Here is a 17877-nt window from a genome sequence, read left to right as displayed (position 1 = left end):
ATATTCTTGCACCTGGTCAACACTTCACTTTCTTGAGAGTTTCTGAATTGACGAGAGAGAAAGTAAACTCTGGGGGACAAAAAATGTTTGCAACAAATTAGATGCAGATGCTCTAAGATACCTATAAAATTTAGACTCAATATTTTAGAAAACAACAAATGTAATGTACTAAATTGAACGTTTTTTTCTACTTCCATTCAACTGAAAGCCAATCGGTGTGGAAACAGATTGTTTCATGAGCAAAATTACAAAGCTAAACTGGAGATTTTTTTTTTATTTTGCTCATAACTCCGTCATTCTTTCTATCACTCCTCTTTATGGTGTTTATCTCGTTTTCGCCGCCTCGGTAACTTGATTTTATTTCCGTCTAGCTGCGTTCCTGAAAAAAAGTCTTGGTCATCTAGTTTTTTCTGACTTCTCTGTCTCCTTCAGGTAACTGGTGGGAGCCATTGTTGCAATGCCTTCAGAAGGACTGCACGACGGAGCCGGAGAGAGATGGAGAATCAAAACATGACAGAGGACAAAAACACAGCAGTGAGGTGGACATGGCAGACAGGAAAATGCTTCCACTGTGCACAGGAACCAAATAAATGAAGAAAAAATAACATATGCTATATTTTATAGCTGTTTGAACCAAGACAAAGACAGCTAAAAAAAAAAAAAAAAAAAAGAATGTTTGTTGAACTACAAGACAATGGAATCAATCACAGTCCAAGACTGATTTGATCACTTTTCACCTTGAGACTGGACTTTCCCCTCTGGAGGGGTAAAAAAAAAAAACTATATAAAAGACTGAAATCAAAACTCAACCAACTGTAAAGAAAAAAAAGAAAACATTTGAATGTGCAGGTAGAATTTTTGACTTTTTTATTAAAAAATAAAGGAAGCAATGTCGAGGAGAAAACAGACTGTCTTCCTCTGATATGAAGCTCTGTTTTTCTTTTTCTTTTATTATTTGAGTAGTTTTTTAGAAAATCAATGTTTTCTTAAATTCTTATTGCCTTAATTTTCTCAGACTTTGGGGGAAAAAAAAGACTCCATAGTGTTAAATTCTTTTTAAAAATGATGAAAGTGTGTTGTGGGTGTCTCAGAGAGGAAATCTACAAAGCTATCTGTACAGGTTTTAAAAACAAAAAGATATTACAATAGTTTGAAGATGACATGTGGTGAAGTGCAACAAAGGTCGATGGATTAGATGGACAAAAAAAGACTTTAAGTGGCTTGTTGAAAGAGTTGATCCGCGGCTTCCTGGGCAATGTGGTTTGGTCTGACGGTGGGATCAAATCTCAGTTTCTCCGCCACATTGTCTCATTTTCAGGTTTTGTTGTTCTTTTCATTGCAGTCCAAATGTTCTTGTTTGTGTCCTTTGTTTGTCTCACAACATAGAGAAATGGAAAACTTCATCAACAACCAAATTGAAGAAAAGGGAAAAAAAAATTAGGGTTTATAAATGTGTGATAAGCAATAGTTTGAGTAAAGCTGTCGACAGTTTCTTGAGTCTTTCTTAACGGTTGAACAAACGCTGCCGATGGCATATTTTATACCAAAGACGAAGAAATTATGTAGAGAAGAGATCTTCCTTGTTGTTTGTTCAACTCTTTAACCTTTTAAAAGTGAAACACATTCTTGCTTATCATGGTTTTAGTGGAAGAGAGTCCCCAACGCAGCTTGTGAGATTAAAATAAAATATGCAGTAGGTCTTTAAGTCGGCTGCCTCAACGAGAAGAGCAGCTTAGTTTGCCGTGATGTTGAGTTCAGTGACGATTGAAGAGAACCGTTGTTCTCGACAGAGCGGAGGCTTATAATGAGGTGGCTGAGTTGCTGAAATTAAATCCTTGTTTGCTAAAGAACTACAGATTTCATTAACGCAATTTGGAATGCAAAGTCTGATTTGCACAGATAACTTTGTTTGTTTAAAATGTGGCACTGTGGAGCAGTTATAGGCCGCCAGCATCTTACCTCCAGAAGACAGCGACCAAAAGTAAAACTGAATCCCTCAATGCTAACAGAAAACAAAAAATTTTTGTCATTTTACTGAATGAAAAGTTATATATTTTTATTGATTACGTTCTGTTTTTTTGTTGTTGTTTTTTTTAATCTGGTTTCTGATATCAAGTGATCACTGAAAGGTTTATCTAAAGGAATATGTTGCAGTCATATGTACATGAGGGAATAAGATTTTAATATATTGATAAAATATGATATACATATAAATCTACGTTAGTAACCAAAGTCATGCGATGCATTTTCAGGCAAGACAAGTATGTTGTTTTTTTTTAAGGAAAAAAAAGTCAAATACTTTTAGGAATATTATATTACAATCAGATGACATTTTATGGGAGATTATACATTTTAAAACACTCTTTAAGGAGGGCATTGACATGGATTAGTTGCATGACGCAAAACATTTGAGTAATGTTTTTTTATAGCTGCAAACATGCAAAAATAATTTACCTGAACTCTCAAAAGAGAGCAATTATTTTAGCACTAACCTTTATTTCTTAATTATAATTCACCCCAGTTTCTGCAAACTGAGATTACTCTGGTCGCTGTCTTCTGCAGTTGAGACACTGACTACACGTACTGACGTGCCATTCAGAACCCACTTTAAACAAGCAGAACTCGTTCTGTAAAACAATCCGTTTTGTCTGTCTTGCCAAACACACGTAATCTGTAAACACCAGTGACCTCTGTCAGACAAAAGGGCACTTCTGCAGAACAAAACAGTTTCAGCTTATGAACACTCTTCTACAAGGGCAATATTTTTTGTGCAACTTTTTTTCTTTTTTTTTTTTACTGTTATTTGACAATTACTTATATTTGAGCTGCTAAACACTTTTCAGTATTGGGGAAAGAGGGTGTCCTGTGTTGTGTATGTGTGTGGGGGGAAAAATGCACCATTGAAATACAGCAACTGATTATTTTAAGGCAGAATGAAGACTAAAGAATAAAACATGAACAAAACATTTGTTCTGAGTACGAGTGCATCAGATGAGTGGAAAGTAAGCAGGAGAAGAAGAGTACGTGTTGGGGTTCACACTGGTTCTGAGTCCACATCCATCTAGGCCGACATCACTCTGGATGGAGGTTAAAAGACAAAATGAATGGAAAAAAGGTGATTTTTTTTTTTTTTTTACCAAAACTAAGCAGATACAAACTTCTCATGGAAAATAAACTATCAGAAACAAAAGAGGAGGCCGAGGAAACAAAGGTAATATTTATGAGGTGATTTTTTTTTTTTTTTTTTGTACAGGCGTGTAAAAGAAGATGCAAAACTTTGAGGATGCTATTTTTTTATTTGCTTGGTCACATGCCTCCAATGTCTTTCAAAGTTGTGATTTTGAGTGTCTGTAGAACCAGTGGGTGTTGCTGTAGTTTCACACGTGTGTTTTTTTTGTTTGTTTTTGTTTTTCTTTTTTGACAAAACTTTCAATAAATTTTTTTTTTTTATAAAAACAGCCAGTGCCCACATTTCTTAATGTCTTTTGCAGCATGTTACCACTAGGGTGCAGCATTGTTTTCTGCATACAGACTAAAGGCAGGTTTATTGCATGTGCAGGCATGCTGCTTCAAGCAGTCATCAGTTTAACTCATCTAGAGTTATTTGAACAAGAGATTGAGTAGTTTTCACACTTGGAAGAGTCAAAGATAATCAATTTCTTGTTGAATAACTTGAAACTAACTAATACCAATTGTGAAAAGGACCAAATAGACTCGGCACAGTGTTGCTTCAACTCCGTCAAATGTGTTGTGTGCTCAAATTAAAACCATGCAGCAGTTTATTATATCCTGTTTTCATAGGAATCATCCTATTTTGGGTAATTAGAGTGTTTTCAAGATTGTTGGTCATTACTACAGCAAAATATTTTGGGTATTGGTGGGTTGCCTCTGTTTTTTTTCATGTGTTATCTACAATTTACAATAAACTGAAAGGTTTGTTGTAAGGTTGCATACATAGTTTGGCAGTGCTACTTTCTGTGAAGTGATTAAATAGTGTACATCTGTGACTGTAAGTAATGTGAAATAAGGCAACAACATGCATAATCTTATGGTATGGGTGAATAATTTTGAAGGTAATGAAATAACTACAAAAAATGCGGTCAAAGAACATGTTTATTATACAGTTATGTTAGTTATCAAAGCATTGAAACAGTCGAGGGAGTACAATAAAATGAAAAACATGCATCAGTTTTTCCAAGTACAGTCAAAATTGTCCTAAAATATCATCCAGTAGAGTGTGCTGCATTCAACCAAAGTTTCATTCACAAGAAAATCCCATGATTTACTGATTCAAATGAACGTTCAGAAATTTCCCATTTAGTAAAACGTATGCGTATAGCTGAAAACATCGACAGCTGAACACAATTAACTGAAAATGAACACTTTCTACGTTCCCTGACAGTGAGATAAAGTCCTTGACAAAAAGTACAAAATTGGAATAAATCGGTTAGTTTTCCTGATATTTGCCTCTTACATAGAATAAACCTATAAAAAAAATAAAATAAGCGGGGCATTTTACATGAATTTATTGTTCCCGTTTCTACTTTTAGAGTTATAAATGTTCAGTTCAAACTATAACTCTGGAAAGAAAAGTGAAACACCCTCAAGAACAGACAGTTATTTTTAATCAGGTATATTACGTAACCATTACTTGACTGAATTTGGAATATAAGACATGATGACATTTAAGTGTTTTTCAGTAATCTTATGTATTTGATTTTTGTGTTACTCTATAAGGAGATCTTCCACATCTAATCATAATACTTCAAATGTCTGATGATATAAAGTGTGAAAACGTTGCAGACAATAATCAAACGCTAATGTTTAGTCTAAACTTTTGTTCTTAGAGCTTTACCACCATGATCTTTCTACAATCAAAGGAGGGATGAAGAAAACACGGAGATTAGTTTTTTGGGCACTGCCCTGTTTAACGCTTAAAGCTGCAACATATACATATTTATTAAAAGTGTTGCAACAGTATGTTATGACACAGAAAACTTGTGAATAGATTGGTCTCCTTCACCTCCTTCCAGTGCTACTATTGCCATCTGAACTTCTGACTACAATTATAATGAAAACATTCACAATTTATTATTTATTACAATAAGCACTAAAGATGTGTCATTATCAAGCCAGGTAGGAGAACTGATGTTTCCTGATAGAGCGGCTCAGACTCGACTCACCCCTTCATCCCTTTCTACTTCATTTTTGTTCAAGTAAAAAAGGATGGGCTGTTTATGTCTGCTTACATAGATGTGTGATGAATCTCTGACCTAAAAGTAGAACTGACACCAAAAGTGGAGCGGCATTACCTCATCATGAGGAAACGGGACAAATACTGATCAGTTTCCTTGATGTTCCCATCAGAACAACATTTACAAAATGCTGAGAAAAAAAATCAATCTGTGCAAGCAAAATATGTGTTGTCCTCCTGCAATGTGATTTATCTTTTGCGAGCACTGGTTGTATTGGGGGAAAAAAAAGTTTAATCATAAATTTAAGTGCAAATACATTTTCTATGTAAATCTTGTCTCAGAGGTTTGAGCTGAAAAAATAACACATCACTTTGCTTAGTGATGTTCAACAAACATGCCTGATCACATGCTGCTGCAGCACTTTCCAGCAAAAAACAAAATATTTCCCTATGCTCTCCTTAATTTCCTTTCATCACTTATCAATAGCAAGTACGAATGAGGATGATAAATCCTAAGACTGCCGTTACAATGATTAGAGCTGAAAATAGAAAGATGAGACCAGCAAAGACCGGGTTTGTCATTGGAGTGATTTCTTTCACTTCAGACGGGATCATGTTGGACATGCTCAGCATGTAGCCCAAACTCCAGCCTATGCTTGTTTCCTTTATCTGAAGAGGGAAGGAGAGAAGTTGCACACATGCATGTTTAGTCGTGCTTTCTTTATCACCAGTTTGAGCTCTAAAGATGGCAGAATCATACACAACAGAAGGAGGCTAGATAAAGTTCTGACTAGGAATACAAATGCACGGCACATTTTTGTTCTTGAATTCGTAAAAAAGCTAGAAAAGCCCTTGCGGAATTTTAGTTTCTGTTTTAGACTTATGTTGCATTTTCTTTGAGCCTCACTCTTGCACTGCACATACATGACATTTGAAGTTTCGGATACTGAATATTTTTGTTCTGAAGCAACACGAACAGCTTTTAAAGACACAAAATGAGTCATAACATGCGAAGAACACCCCAGTAAAACAAACAAAAAAATCCATGTGTCTGGTTTTTGGCTCTTTCTACAACGACTGTCATAATACCTCAGGGAGCCCCGATGAGAACATTAATTCTTTGTTCAAATCTGGGAGTGCCTCAAGTATTTGAGGAACAAAAATGCCTTGTGCCTAAAGGCCAACGGCTGAATGAGTGACAAATGGCAGTCTGGAGTTTAGATATTTCATGGAACCGCTGTCTTTCATTTTGTCTTATGACTGATGAGCACAGTGCAATACTTGGGAAATCCCACTTTTGTAAGGGTCTTTGTCGAAACATGCTCTTCATATGTTCCACTATTTCAGAACAAAATAATTAGCGTATCAATGATCTGTTATACGCCTCAGTGGGTGGCCCCAAGCAATGTTTTACACAGTTAAAGATGTCTTGAGTCCCAACATGGATGCATTCTGGAGCTCTAGTTTTACAGCAGTTCATTGATTTTTAGAAATGCAGAAAATAAAGCAGTTGATAGAAGCAAAACTTTCAATCAAGACAGGATTTTTACGTCGTTTTGGATGTTGTCCTACTTACCTTTTGTTCAAAGTGAATATTTTTCCAAGTCTCATTGTCAAACTTATAGCCATCTGCCAGAAGAGTGAGGACATAGTGACTGGCAAAGCAGTAGGTCTTGAGGTATTCCTCAGAGATCCGGCGCTTTTGTACTTTAAGCTTAAAAGACAAGAAACAGATCGGAGTGAAAATTGTAGTTTGACAACAGCAAGAGGGCAAACTAAAATAAAAAGAGGCAAAATGTAATTAATGCAGAGCTGGACTTTTCAACAGATTAACGACTACTGTTGGTTGAAGGACAATAAGTGCATTTCAGCCCACACAAGTTTTGCAATGCAGCAGTAGCACACATACTAAGCAAAACGTTTATCTTTCAAATAGTGGTATATACTATTGGTATGTGTAAATATTGATGCAATGTCTCAGTGTCTATCAGTCAGGAAGTTAAAGGGTGAGGGAAAATTATTCTTTTGAATGAGCAGCTATCAACTACAAAGAGGTTAAAGGAAGTAGTTTTCACAAAGGTCTGAGCCTCACATAAAATGTGTTGGCAGGGTTGCAAATGGGTGTGAGCACCCATCAGCTATTTTTTACACATTCATGATTACACTGCTTTATTTTTCTGTGTCCCTCATCTTCCTTTTTATTGTTCTTCTTTGCACTTTCTATGGTAGCTTCTCATCAGTTCGGATAGCCTACCTCGGCCCAGTCAGAGTTGCAGAAGTTCCCAACAGCAATCTTGAACTCATCAAGGTCGGATTTCCCACTCAGCTCCAGCGCTCGAGCAATGAAGAAGAATCCAGCATACGCCTAAAGGACCATAAGAAATAAACATTCATTTATTCTGGATCAACAACTACTTACTTGTATATTCAGTTGTATCTACAAGTGTTACCATAAAATGTCCGGTCACTGGCGGCTGCTCCACCCCGTTGAAGGAGCACTGCTTTGAGGAACAGTTCTGAAAGTTAAATATGGACTTCACTATTTCCCCGCATTTTTCCGAGTCGGACCCTCCAACCATGTAGAACTCTTGACCGGAGTTGTAGTTTTTGGGTTTCGGAATGCACTCCGTGTCATAAATGGATGAAGCTTTTATGGTAGTGTTGAAACCTTTGGGGTAGCAGGGATTTATTACGTAGGCTGGATCAGATGATTCCTGACAACATCCAAAGTAAAGACATACCATCATGAGACAAAAGAATGAGAGTGAAGGCACTTGATTAGAAGACTAACAGAAGCTTTTGTGTTTTAAACCCTTAAAGCCATCATTCCATACAGGTAACAGATTGCAGTCTATTCACATTAGTTCCACTGTACACCAACACAAGATATCTCTTCCTATCACATGGTCATTGATTTTGAAAATTGGGCTGTAAGTTACGAGAAATTATGATTTTGACACAGGCTGCTAGGATGACGTTCCAATCAATATTCTTAATGATATAATGCATTCTTGACTGGTTTTCCTTTGACTGTTTGGAACAGCAGTATTCACTAATCCATTTTTAACAGGGCATTAATGGACGTCAGCTTTCACATGAAAGGGACTTCTTTTCTTGATGAATCTCGGCTAGCTCTTCAGTTATAGTTATCTTAGTCTGCACACATTCATGATGTTTTTGGGCCAGTTTGGTCTTTGCGGTCTGACAGCCTGCTACATATTCCAGTAAGGTGCCACTGTTGGCAATAGTGCCACTGTTGTTGCATTTACATACAACAATATTTTCTATTTTGCTTAGCTTTTACTGCCTGTTTTATGTTGTTTTATCAACATTTAGTGCTTTACATAAGTATCCTTCACCCTCTTTTTAGGCCTTGCCACATTACAAGCACTAACTTTCAGTGTTTCATTGGACTTTTAGGTAACACCCATGAATAACCTACGGTGCAACCAGTTGCCTTCAGAAGTCACATAACATGCAAACAGTATGAAATATTGAATCATGCAGCCGATCCTTGAAGACCTTAGAGAGTTGTTGCAGAACATTAATGAAAAAATGTTCAAAAAAAATATTTCAAGTCTTAAACATCTTTCAGAAAACCAGAGGTATAATGGAATGGTTTTAATAAATTATAAAATTCATATTTTTGAATGGCCAAGTCAAACTCCAGACCTGAATTCAATTGAGATTCTGTACAGGACCTGAAAATTGATTTTCACAGATGCCCTACAACCATTCAAAATGATATTGAGGTTTTTACTATTTTTTTTTCATCAGTATCTTGGTGTACTAAGAAGGTAGATACAAAACTCAAAAGGAATCATTTTAAAGCACTGATTCATAAAGACAGAATATGAAGGCATTAAGAATACCTAGTAGAAGTTGCATACCCTGATTACTTTGTCCAGTACCCTCTTGTCAGCCTCATTTTTGCCGTAGCAAAGGAAACTGTGCGTGTAGACAGTGTAGGGGTAACCATACAGCTTGACACGCATGTAGTCAGGCCCCTCTCCATGTTCCTGAACTTGGAAGGCGATCTGTGTTGATGCTCCACCGAGATCCATAGACCCGACTGTCTCTGCTCCATTTGGACGAATGTAAGTGTTCCACATGTTTTTCTATAAATGTAATTGGAATAATTTATGGAAAAGCAACCATACCTTCCGCTGGTCCTGTTCACAGAGCAGTTGTATTTCTACAATTTAAACAGTTAAATGGACAAGTACGCTCTCAAGTCTCACCTCTAGGAAATTTTCCTTCAGGTAATTCACTGTGATCCACCCGAACAGCCCCTCTTCCTGTCCGGTGATGATGGAAGCATTGTGGAACTGGAAGTTTTGTTTATTCAGGAAGTCTCTGAGTTTCCCCATGATTTTATTGGCTCTTTTCTCATCTTTCATTCTTAAAAGCAAGACACAGACATTAATCAATTACACAGCAAATTGATGTAGAAAGTGCAATTCTGACCAGTTTAAAACTATGTCCTCACAATACAGCGTGTACATTCTTTGAGTTTATTATGTGCTTTTCTAAAACCTACCAGTTAATTTATGTATTTATCTTCTAATCAGAAATTGAAACCCTCTGCTTCTCACATTTTTGGAGATAAATAGGGAAAGCAGTACCTCTCCTAACTCCATTCCTTATCTTTTCTTTGAGACTGATAAAGACTTAGCATTTAATCACTAAATATAGCACAGTTTAAAAACGACGGTGTGATTTAGGATATTGTCTCTTTCTTACTCTAGAAGGCGCATCCCAGCTGTAGCTCCCAGAAAGAGGGGTGTGGTTTTGTGCTTTTCTCCAGGAATGTGACTCTTGATTTCATCCATGCAGTCTTGAAATCCTTTAAATGTTTTTTCATCTTCCTTGGAACTGACCTCGAGATCTGAGATAGGAGCCCCTGGAAGCACAAATCTGTGTTTGGATTATTCCTTCAAAAACAAACATTGCATTTGAAACTGTTGAACACAGGTTTATGTGAAACATTAAACATAAAAAAAAAACAAACTCCAAATTCATTTGGATTACACTAGTTGAATATTTCGACTTTGCTGAGTTGCTGTTAGAAAAAGATGAAACATTTCTACCAACATTACGCAGCTACTTCACTTACCTCTAACTTTACAGTTCTTTCTTTCAGTCACTACACCGGTCTCATTCTCCTTCTCCCCAGGCCATTCGTACAGGTAGACATTGGAGCGAGAGGAGCCGGAGTCTATCACAATACCAAACTGTGAAAAAGCATGAAAAAGCATGCAGGAAAACATCAGCCCTCCATGTGAAAGTTTTGCAAACTGTATATGTAAAGACTACATCTTTGACAGTGAAGCAAAGGTGTGTCAAACTGCTGGCTGGCCTATTTTTTTGTTGTTGTTATCTTGCCTCACATTATAAACCAGTGGAACCAGTAGCTGAGCTCTCCTTTGATAATGTCTTGTAAGTGTTTGATTGTGCAGGTGCAATATAGAAATCTGTAGGTATTATTCTTCTTATGCATGTGTGTGTATGTGTCCTTGTATTTGATGCAACGTAAGGACCTTTTTTTCAACTAATGCAATGCTGTGGGGACCAACTGCTCCCTATGAGGCCCAAGCATTGGGCCCAATAGGGAGTAGTGCTGTTTTTGCAGTGTAGGGTTTGGCACGTACTGGCAACAGTTAGATTTAGGGTAAGACTCAGGTTTAGATTATAGAAATGAATGAAAAATGAATAAAAGTCAAGGCAAAGTCCTTGAGAAGATAGAAAGACACACTTGTGTGAGTGTGTGTGTGTGCGTGTGGGTGTGTGTGTGTGTGTGTGTGTGTGTGTGGGTGTGTGTGTGTGTGTGTGTGTGTGTGTGTGTGTGTGTGTGTGTGTGTGTGTGTGTGTGTGCGTGTGTGTGTGTATGCGTGTGTGGGGGTGTGTGCGTGTGTGTTCACCTCTAATCCATACTCCTTAACCTTTAACTTGTCCTGGACGACAGCAACAACAACAAGGGCAGCAATGCTTCCAATCAATAGGAGCATCACTCCTGCTATGCGACACTTGTAGCCCATTTTCTTTTTGGAACCCATTTCCTGTTGGCAAAGCGTACCAGAGCCAAAACAAAAAGTAGAAGTGAAGCTGTCACTAAAAGGCTCTCAGCTGTCATGTTACAGTGATGAATATGGAGGTCTGAAGAGTGATGACAAACAATGACCGCAAGCTTTACAGTATTTACTTTGAGCTGGGAAAAAAATACAAATTGTTGGCAACAATAATAACAATAATGGATGAGAGCCAAACAAGCAAATGTCAGCAAATGAGAAGGAAAGTACCCGAATAGGCACAAAACAGCTCTGATAAGCCACATGCAGCATCTGAAGTAATGCATTAAACAGGAAACCTCTGCTTTTAGGTTTGGTGTATTGACTCTGAGGTTACAGTAAAACAAAGGATACAGCAGCAGCATTTTTTTATCAGTGAAATGAGGTATGTCTTGAACTTCAACCCAGCATTAATTATGCCCTCCGTGCAGAATAATATTCACGCTCAAATACATGTAGTCTCTCAAGTCTTTTAAAGAATATATGACATACACAGACACACAGACAAACAATAGATAATCTGAAATATTTGAGATTATATTTGATTGCAGCCTTGGACAGGAAAGTCCACCTCTGTAGATAATTAGATATGGTCTCTTTTACCCATTCCAACCTCCTGTCTATGCAAACCACAAACAATATAAATATATGTTCTGAGTAAAAGTGTGCCTGGAACCACTCAGCCTGAGTTGTTTATATTCAGTGACAGAAAGGAGTGTTTCTCTCCAGATAAGTTGGGCTGTAACGTAGATACATCTGGAGAGAGATTTCTGGTACTGAAAAGACTTATATATTGCACAAAAAAAAAAGTGAGGTGAAAGTGACTTATAACGTGTGACTTCCATGCCCTTAGACAGAGGGAGGCAATGTCCTTCATTATTATCAGTAAAGCGATACTGAAATGGTCTCCACTGATTGATCACAATGCGACAGACAGGCGACCTGTCCAGGGTGACCCCGCCTCTTGCCTGGAACGTTAGCTAGAGATGGGCACCAGCAACCCTCCCGACCCCATTAAGGGACATGGGTGTAAGAAAATGAATGGATGATTGATCACAAATTGGGTCATTTTGTCATCGCTGAAGATTGTATACCATATCAAATGTTCATGAGTCAGAAGTGACTGTAATGGTTTATCCAGAATATAATCCATCAACAAGTATAAAAGTACTCTGTTGTGCACAGATTTGGAGATACTGGGACATTGCACTGAGAATTTATTGTGAGTAATGTTGGACTCATTAATAAACTGAGCCCAACACTCCCTGGCATTAACAAGCTGAACATATCTGCAGGAACACGAGTTCCTTTAAATCAAGGCTATAAACCCACCTGTTTTGAAAAGCCTTTAATTCATAGTAACCGGAATATATTAAATGTGTACTTGCTTGATGATGGCATTTGACAAATGTAATTTTTATTGCTGTTTTGTAATTGCTCACTGTTTTATGCTTTCTGGTGTAAATCACGTCCAACTGCCTTGTTGCTGCAATGTGCTACACAAATAAAAATGAGTTAACTTGACTTGACCTGACATATCTCTCCATGACTGTCAAAGAGATTTCTGACTAGAACGCTACTAGAACGCATGTTTTCTGTTATTCTGGTTGCTGGGAAGAAAATTATTGGGAAAGAAGCCAATCTCTTATCACTCTATAAAACTGTACTGTTAATTTGCCCCTTCTTTTTCTTCTGTTTGTTTTGTTATTTTCATAATTGACTGGTGTGATTTGTTTTTTTTTTTTTTGTGGAACCCTTTGAATGGGTTTATTGTTGTCTCTGAGGTAACAAAAATCCGGGCTACTGCAAGGGTAGCCCAAGGTCCTACCAGGGAATATGTGACAAAATTTATGTCACATAGGCTTCACAGAAGTGTGGAGCTGTAATTATAACTGAGGCTTTAAAAGATGTTCTTTCTGGCAATAGACAAAGGTATAAACTGAAAATGTAGGCAAAGCGTAACAAAGAAAAGATTTCCTCAAAGGTAAGAACCTGGTGTCTGCTGTGTCTTTATATTGCTGTGGTCCAGGAAGCAAGACACACATGTTTCTTTACGAGTACTAAAAAAATGCATGCCTCCCCCTTTTTATTAAACAAGACTATAAAGAGTTCCTCCTGGCTTTAAATTGAAAAATGTGAAAAGTGATGCTGACTTCTACTTGGGCTCAGTTCTGCTTTTATAATGTAGGAGCCTGCTGCAGGGAAGGATTGATCTGAAGTATGGATTTGCTAGTTCAGTGATTGCAAGCAGCTATAGCTATATATATATTTTCTGACTGTTATGCAAGAAATACTTTTTTTTATAATAGTTCATACTGCAACCACTTCTCCATAAATGGATTTATTTATGGAGAACTAATTTCTATATAATAATAAGGAATTAGTTTTCATTTTATCCACTATGGACGCTTAAAACCATACTGGATAACAGTGTGGTGAGACGACTGACTGATTTTATCTTTCGTGTTTCAAAGCATATTGCGTTGGTTAGACAATTGCAATGACTCAAGTGCTGATCTAATCAAGATTTTATAAGTTGTGTCTAACCGCAAACAATCTTGTTAATGTTGTTGTAATCTCACAGTCTAGCAAACCTAGCATTTGTATTAACATACAGTAAAAATTATATGTTTTAAGATTTATTGAATAAGACAGAATGGAAAGAAAAACAGACCAAAAAGACCAATACACATTCTACTCATTCATCAACATTTAATTAGATCAAAGGGAAATATTAAATTACATCAGAACTCTGGCAACAAATGCTTCCTTAAGATTCACTATTTATCATTCATTTTCCAGATGACTTTAATTGATCGCACATACATTTTTGTGTTTTTTATATTTTTTTATATAAAGTTTCTATCTGGCATTGTCAGGTCATGGTATTTAAAAAAGCATGAACAGAGAACTTCCAAAATGCAAGAAGTTAAAAATTCAAATGATCTGTCTAAAAGCAGAGCCAAGATTTAGTTATTATTATTTTACACATTTGAGTCCTGCATTTGTCACATTCTGAGTTGAAAGTCTAAGAGTCGGTGTCTATTCTACAATATGAAGTGGATTCACTCCAAAAACTTACACTGTTAATAAGCTTGACTGGGAGAAAATAAGTGTTATTAGTGGGGTTTCTCTTCATTTTCTAGTATGTTCTAGTGTGTGGCAACACCTGTCCCACACAGGCTGCCTATCATGTGTTTTTCCTGACTAGAGAAGAAAAATGGATGGAAAAATATGCAAATTACAGTGGAAAATGATTGAAAAACAAAAAGTTTTAATTGAGTTCTTATTGAGCAAATTTGGCAAAATAAGATCAGTAAAAAACATCTTTGCTTAAATTAGTTTGAACAGTAAATTACATAATTTTACCATAATCTTCCAAAACCTTAAAGTCTGAGAAAATGTGATACTCGCTCACTTTTCAGCTCAAATATTTTTGAATGTGAAATAATATTTAGAGTTACAATGCTAAACTTTTATTTGTTAAACACACTTGTTGCTCATGAAAGCACTAACAGTTTCTTACCTCTACTTTAACAAATAGACATTTCTCCTGGGGAAAATTGTCTTTTCCTCAGGAGAAATCCCACCATAGTGCTGGAACTGATAATGATTCTCTCTGAAGGGGATTTACAGCAGTTTATCTGACTTATTTTTCTTTTCCCATGTCAGCTTATCTCAGTTAATGTTACATGTTTTCAGCTCATATAGAAGCTTTCTACCCTGAAAAGTGAAACTGGACGATATTTGGTTTCTGGAGGCTACAAAGGCTTTTATTTCTACTTTTAAAGACAAATTACACTTTCTTTTATCCCTTTGCATTTTTTTCAAATTTTCTTGACTGAAACTGTTGTCATGCAATTACACTTCAACGGTTTAGCCAATTCATAAATAAATAAATAAATAAATAAATATGTATTTATTTATATTTATTTAAATAATAAACATATTTATAAATAAATAAATATTTATTTAAATAAATATTTGTTAAATAAACATAAAATGGGAAACATTTGTAAATGTCTCCCATTTACAAATAAATAAATATGTATTTATTTATTTTTGTTTTTATTTATTGCAGCTCAACTGTGTAATGTCAGTCTCTGTTTCTAGGCGTACTTTGAGCCTCTGGAGCTGTGAAAGAAGACGAAACAAATAACCATAAAAAATTCTATCAAAAATGATGCAGGGTAGGTACAAGTTAAGAGTCTGGGTTGGTGTAAAGAAATTATGATTAGACCAAAATACTGTGAACCTAAAACTTTAGCTTTATCCTGCTCTACAAATACATTTAGCTTGTGCTTAACTAGAAAAAAGCAGATGTTCTTTATCACACCCCTTTTCCACCACCCTGTCCACAAGGCAAACATGATATGCTGTGCAGCAAAATTTAAATCTGTACTCACCGACTGAAGGAATCTAACCACTGAATAGTTAAAATGCCTACTGTGACATTAAACTTGTATGACCATTAAGATTAGGATCTCAAATCTCCAGCATTTTCTGATATTCAATCTCCTGTGCTTCTACAAGTTGATTCTTCTCAGCATGAGTATTTGACATTAACAGTCTTAGGTACAGTACAGTAGATCACAGTGAGCATTACAACAGTACAAAAAAAAAAAATCTGTATTCATAAGTCCAGGTTAGAATATAATTACATATTTCATTTAGAAAAACAGAGCGTGATGACATGTCAATGATTGCATGCAACAAAGTGTGTTTTTAAAATTTGATTGATTATCTTACCGTGCAGAGCTCGCTTTGCAGATGAGGACAGGAAGTGGGAGTGAGATAGCTCACAGGACGGGGTAACTGAACACAGCAGGAAACGAGGGAGCAACTGAGAGATGAAAAGAGAGCAAGCTAAGAAGCAAGGGAGTTGTGTGCGGAGGAGAGACTGAAACTGTGACTTCCCCACAAGAATATGGGTGGTGAAAGTGAGGATGAACAGAATAATGGGAGGAGCAGTGTGTTCTGTACACATGCCACACTCCACATAAACCTGTACAACAAACCAGCGAAAGTGAGCTGGAGACGGATACAGGACCGCTACAGCTGCCTGACTGTCTGTCTGGTCAGCAAATACAAAAGCAGAGTTTGTGAAAATGAATAAAAATTGTGATGGGCTAGGGGGCTGGGGGAAACAGAAGGAGTTAAAGGATACAATCAATAGGATTGATTGTATCATGCTCACTGCACTTTATCCTAAGGGATAAAGTGCAGTGAGCATCTGCGGTGAGTGTTATCATGAAGTCAGCTCTTACTTAAAAGCTCTGATCTGAGGGGCAATCGGGGAAGCAAATGCTTAAAGACTCTGCCAACATTAAAAGATGCGTTGAAACCTGCAGACTCCTCCTCAGATGCCGGGTTGAATTTGTGACAGCGGATCCCATGAGTCATTTACGGGAGATCATTGTCCGAGCAGGGCGTTCGTTGTGTGAACATATCCTGTTGTATGTCACACCACGCTGGTGTGTTTGCTTAGCCTGCTGATCAGACTGTCAACTACTGAAAGTTTGCTTTTATTTGGGTTCATGGTTTCTATGCATACATGCAGAGACATGTTCCAATTTTGCTTTCTATGGAGATGAGAACAGTTTTTGTTGTTGTTTGTTTTTACATGTCTACCCATGCAATGTCATTTAGCAGAAGATCAATAACATTGAGAGCATAGAATAACAAGCAAAGCAGCCCTTTAAGTGTAACATATTCCTTGCCGATAGAAATAATCTTTCATAGCTTCATCTTTCTTTGATACAATAAATCTGAGTTGGTTCTCACACTTTTTGCAATTGCACCAGCTGTTTGTTATTAAAATGTCCAAAAATATATAAAAGCAAAAGATTAAGGTTTTTGCTAAAAGTTGGAATACTTTTATTGTAGTTTATTGCATCATAGATTATTTACCCATCAGACACTCTAGGTCACTTTGAGACAATCAATGAAACAGCAAAGATGACTGACCCCAATAAATCAGGGAGTTTTGGTTGCAAAGTTTTCTTTATTTTTCTATTCAAATAGAAGCATTACGGCCTCCAAAACAACCGAAAACAGATTCCACAACGCAAGAACGTTTTTAAAACTTATATGTACTCGTGATAATTGAGTCAATAAAAATCCTCTCTTGACAAATGTGGATGTGCAGTATAATTGTGAACGCCTTAATGCCATAAACACCATCTGAAGAAAAAAGATCCATGTTTTTAAAACAGCTAGAACAATATCACAGACACTCTGGAGCCATATTGGATTTGAGATCAAGGTTTGTGAGAAAAGTTAAAGTCCTGTAAAATATCTGTCCATACTTGGAAAGGTTTGGATTTACTGAAGTGGTCCTCATCTTTCAAAAAAGTCTACAACCACTAGTGTGGATTGAATACTCTGGATTTATTTATTTATTTTAGTTTTAGAAATAAAATCAATTAAGGTAAATCCACTATTGATGCATCCTAAGTGAAAAAAAATGCTTTTCTAGTCCAGGCGTAGTTGTGTTGTGTATCGAAATGACAAGATGTAGGTACTTTCTGTTCCAGTGAGTTGAGCATTTCCAGTCAATGTACAGTAAATGTCACCGTCTCATTTGTCTGCCCACAGTTTTTCAAAATCAGACCA

At 36.6% G+C, this 17877-nt stretch overlaps 2 protein-coding genes across 7 annotated transcripts in view; one reads left to right on the top strand and one right to left on the bottom strand.

Annotated features, from left to right (window-relative positions):
- The window catches only part of LOC103478357 (RNA-binding motif, single-stranded-interacting protein 3), a 170591-nt gene extending 170069 nt beyond the window's left edge, over window positions 1-522 (top strand). For all 6 annotated transcript variants that reach the window (XM_008432136.2, XM_008432135.2, XM_017309584.1 and 3 more), the window contains exon 14: window positions 433-522. In XM_008432136.2, coding sequence (XP_008430358.1) covers window positions 433-436 — 4 coding nt within the window. In that variant the 3' untranslated portion in view covers window positions 437-522. The remainder of the gene's footprint in view (window positions 1-432) is intronic.
- Window positions 523-4095: 3573 nt separating this feature from the next.
- On the bottom strand, window positions 4096-16306 carry entpd3 (ectonucleoside triphosphate diphosphohydrolase 3). Its single transcript, XM_008432140.2, has 10 exons — window positions 16012-16306; window positions 11116-11253; window positions 10311-10428; window positions 9938-10097; window positions 9436-9595; window positions 9085-9312; window positions 7645-7908; window positions 7449-7559; window positions 6771-6908; window positions 4096-5863 (listed from the first exon to the last, which is right to left on the bottom strand). Exons 2-10 carry the CDS (start codon window positions 11248-11250, stop codon window positions 5675-5677), a joined length of 1503 nt encoding a protein of 500 aa, XP_008430362.1. The 5' UTR covers window positions 11251-11253; window positions 16012-16306; the 3' UTR covers window positions 4096-5674.
- Between the last annotated feature and the right edge of the window lie 1571 nt (window positions 16307-17877).

Source organism: Poecilia reticulata, linkage group LG16 (genome assembly GCF_000633615.1).
Source record: "Poecilia reticulata strain Guanapo linkage group LG16, Guppy_female_1.0+MT, whole genome shotgun sequence".
Classification (NCBI taxonomy): Eukaryota; Metazoa; Chordata; class Actinopteri; order Cyprinodontiformes; family Poeciliidae; genus Poecilia; species Poecilia reticulata.
This window is presented reverse-complemented; position numbering and strand designations above follow the sequence as displayed.

Coding starts and splice junctions, on each gene's coding strand:
- entpd3 (XM_008432140.2), bottom strand. CDS start 11,250: ATGGGTTCCAAAAAGAAAATGGGCTACAAGTGTCGCATAGCAGGAGTG. Junction 10,429..11,115: donor TTAAGGAGTATGGATTAGAG/GTGAACACACAC, acceptor GCTTTTTCACAG/TTTGGTATTGTGATAGACTC. Junction 6,909..7,448: donor GCAACTCTGACTGGGCCGAG/GTAGGCTATCCG, acceptor TTGTCTTTTAAG/CTTAAAGTACAAAAGCGCCG.